A 3928-nucleotide genomic window follows, 5' to 3' on the forward strand; every position below is an offset into this window, starting at 1 on the left:
CAATATATTTTTTTTATTAAACATTTCCAAATTGGATTTTAATCTACTAAGGGGTGGGGGTGGGTGGGGAAGCTATTGAGGGCCTTGAGTTTGGCACCTCTATTCTAGACAATCTCAAGAATTAAATCTTATGCTCTCTTATGTAAAATGACAGGGGCTTCTATAGGAGTTCTAAGCAGGGAAATTTCCCTGGGCTAGACTGGTCAGAGAAGGCAGAAGAAGAGGAGCCATATGAGATGGGCCTGGAAGAATGGGTGGGATTTGGAGAGGTTGTATTTGGTTTTAGTTGGGGGAAATAGTAAGGCTTATTCTACTGGGAGTAAGGAAGTTTGGCTGGAATAGGGGCTGACTCCAGTGGAAAGAAGGCTGATTTGGGAGTTAGAGGACTCCCATGGGTTTAAATCCTTCCTCTAAGGCTTACTAGCTGTGTGGCCTTGGGCAAGTCAGAAACTCAGTTTACTTGTCTGTCAAATTAGAAGGTTGGACAAGACATCTCTGAGTTACCTTCTAGCTATAGATCCATTATCCTGATTGCAGTGGGGAAGAATGGGAAGTGAGGCTGGTTGCAGATAAATTGCTGAGAGGTTGCCACTCTTCTCTAGCACAAGGGGGTAGGATTAAAAGATTTAGAGCTGGACTCCTAGTCTAACTCCCCCATTTTACAGATGAGGCACGTGAGGCTTAGGGCCATTAAGTGACTTGTAAGCCATCAGTCCAACCCAGATTCTTTGATTCCAAATTCAATGTTCTTCCCACCATGTGGTCCCTTCCTATGTTGCCTCTAGCTGGGGAAGGGGGTCATCCTGGAACTGTGTCAGAACCATGCCATTTTCCTATGCCCTTTCTCTCTGTGTCTGTCTCCTCAGAGGTTGGTGACTTAATGAATGGAACCCTTGTGCTGTTGGAAGTACCCATGTCAGACCTGTCCCCACCAGGAGAGACTCCTGAGGCAGATGAGGAGGAGAGTCCCAACGATGAGCAGGGCCTCATTATCCACCACCCAGCAGAGGAACAGGCATACCGATGCCTCTTGTGTGGCCAGACCTTCCCTCAGCAGTCTAGCCTGGTTCGGCACCATAAGGCCCATGCTGGAATGAATGGATCAGGGAGGGCTTTGTACGTCTGCCCTGAGTGTGGCAAGGCCTTCAGCATCCAGCATAACCTCTCTGTCCACCAACGCACCCACACAGGTGAGCGTCCCTTCCCATGCCCTGAGTGTGGACGGCGATTCAGCCTCAAACAGAATCTGCTCACCCATCGGCGCATCCATAGCGGCAAGAAGCCTTACCAGTGTGCCCAGTGCAGGCGCTGTTTCCGAGAGGCTCGCTTCCTCCTTAACCATCAGCGTACTCATGCCAGGATGTCCCCTACTCCACCCCAATGCTCGGGGGTTTCTGGGGAGCAGTGATGCCATTTCTGTCCTTGCTGTGGCTGGAGCTTTGCCCATGAAGGCTCTCTTGAGACTTATGCATTCAACCATGGCTGTGGAACTGAGGGGCAAGGTGTTCACCTAAGCCAGGCTCAGCATTCCAACCATTGTTTTTTCCTTAACCCAGAATACCCTCTGTAATAAGATTGTACACAGACAGTTCACTGAATTCACATCTGCTGTGTTCTTCTTTCCAACCCCTAACCCTAGGGAGAAGTGAGAGAGTAAGTCCATGTTGGTGGTAAGAGGTCCAAGAGAATGGGAAGGATGGAACTTGCAGGTATATGTAGGCTATCTAGTGCCTGCTGTCCACTGCAATTCCTTGGAGGGTGCCCCAAGCCCTAGGAGATTCCATCTTGCTGAGTATAGCTGCTTTGGCCAGGATTGCTGCTTCCTTTATGTTCATCTTATTTGTAGCAGATGAGAGAGACCATTTGGGAACAAAGAAGTCTGTGACCCAAGGCTCAGGGGGATTGAACTCATGGGTGGGAAACATGTCATTCTATGGTGTCAGTGGGGAGGAGAGCTAAAAATTGGAAATCCAAGTTAGTATAATTATTTCACCTCACTTTTATAGAATCTGTTCCCAGTGTACTTGGAGATTGTACAAATGAAGGATTACTGTACTTTTCCCCCTCCTTTTCTAGTAGCTCATCTTCCTTCTGTTTTTCTCCTTCCCCGCTTAATTTGGTTATACCACTTATTCCCTGTGTGACCTTGTAGAAGTAATTTTACCTCCCTGGGCCTCAGTTTCTAGATATCTATAATATCCCCACCAACTCTGAATCATAAAACTTTAGGCACTGTGGGCTTTCTCTTTTCCCATTCCTAACCCCAGGAAGCCTGGCCCCACTGCCCACTGGGATGGATGATAACGATTTTACTCTGAATTACCACTGCTTTACCACTGAATTAAGAATTACTCATTGCTGGGTATGATGACACAAGCCTGTAATCCCTGTTACTATGGGAGACTGAGGTTGTTGGATCAATTGAGTTCTAAAATTCTAAGCTGCATTAGAGCTGAAGTTTATCAAGTGTAAGTCTAATGACAATATGGGGAGCACCAGGTCCAAAATGGAGAAGGTCAAAAAGCTTCTATGTAGATCAGCAGTGGGGTTGGGTCAGTAAGTGGTATGTGTACTTACAGCTTAGGGAAACACTCTCTCTCTCTCTTTCTCTCTCTCTCTCTCTCTCTCTCTCTCTCTCTCTCTCTCTCTATATATATATATATATATATATATATATATATATATACACACACACACACACACACATACAAACATATGTATGTATATATATATATTTGTGTTATAATACAGACATATGTAAGATATGGGATGAGGGTTGAAGAGTTGTTACTATTTAGGGAAAATACTGACAATAAGTGGTATAACCAAAAGATATACAAGAGGTATATATGCCATATGAGCAGGGCATTCATTCATTCAACCAAAAAATTTTTTTTGCTCTAGATATGGGAGCTTAGTCAATTCTTTCCTGAGGGGGTATTGGTTCCAGTAGATATGGCTTGTATCAATTTACAATCATAGTCAAAGTACTTCCTATTTGAATAGCTCTTTTTCCTTTTCAAAATGCTTTGGTACCTTGGAACCTTATCGCAATCTTGGGATTTAGAGAGATCAGGGATTATTATGAATGTTTATGAATGTAACTCTGGTTTTGATGTTACCTAGAGGTGTTACCTTGGAAACCTGAGATACCGAGAGGACTTGTCTGTAGGCAGACAGCCATTACCCAGAGTTCCTGAAGTGCCTGTGATTTTGAACCTAATGTACTCCAAGAAGGAAAGTAGCTATTCTGAAGAAACTAGAGATATGGATAAAACTTGGGACTTCTGGAATAGTCTAATCAAGGAGCTTCATAATGTCTATTGGCCAACAACCAGCAGACAGAATTGAGGTTATGGAGCCTGAGACATGGATGAGAGTAGAGTGGGTACTGGACCAGACCAGATTAGATTGGTTGTGAGTGGAACGAAGAGATCATGGAGGAGTTAGTTGATAGGGGTACACTTGGTCCCTAACACTCTTTTATATTCTCTCTTGTTGGTTAGGTGGGCTGCTCTCCACATACCAACCTAAACTAATCTCTGTTGCCCTTTTCAACTCTGTTGTTGAGGGGATGGGGGGGATGATAAGAGGAGAAAAAAGACAGTTTTCTTCCTTATGACTTGTATTCCATGCACCTGCCTTTTAGACAGTTGGTCCCCTCAGTTGCTAGCTTTTATCCTTCACGCTATTTGAAATTGTTATAAAAATATTTAATAGCCATTGGTCCAAGGTGGCTTAGTTATTGAATGTGTATAGCTTGGGAGTGAGAAAGGGGGACTTATTCCTTAAAAGGAAGGACAGGATATGTCTTTTTCCCTTGGGTAGGGACAGGATCTAATAAGAGAGAGTATAATACTTTTATTACAGTTCAGAATATATATGAATACTGATCATGAGAGAGAGAGAGAGAGAGAGAGAGAGAGAG

At 44.0% G+C, this 3928-nt stretch overlaps 1 protein-coding gene across 1 annotated transcript; it reads left to right on the forward strand.

Annotated features, from left to right (window-relative positions):
* Positions 1 to 615: 615 nt before the first annotated feature.
* Positions 616 to 2578, forward strand: LOC138157747 (zinc finger protein 22). The gene has a single exon (XM_069083524.1). It carries the CDS (start codon positions 758 to 760, stop codon positions 1406 to 1408), a length of 651 nt encoding a protein of 216 aa, XP_068939625.1. The 5' UTR covers positions 616 to 757; the 3' UTR covers positions 1409 to 2578.
* The last annotated feature ends 1350 nt before the right edge of the window (positions 2579 to 3928 follow it).

The sequence above is a fragment of the Petaurus breviceps genome, unplaced genomic scaffold (assembly GCF_028583685.1).
Source record: "Petaurus breviceps papuanus isolate PSGF00001 unplaced genomic scaffold, PetGlider_PUasm1.0 115, whole genome shotgun sequence".
Lineage (NCBI taxonomy): Eukaryota > Metazoa > Chordata > Mammalia > Diprotodontia > Petauridae > Petaurus > Petaurus breviceps.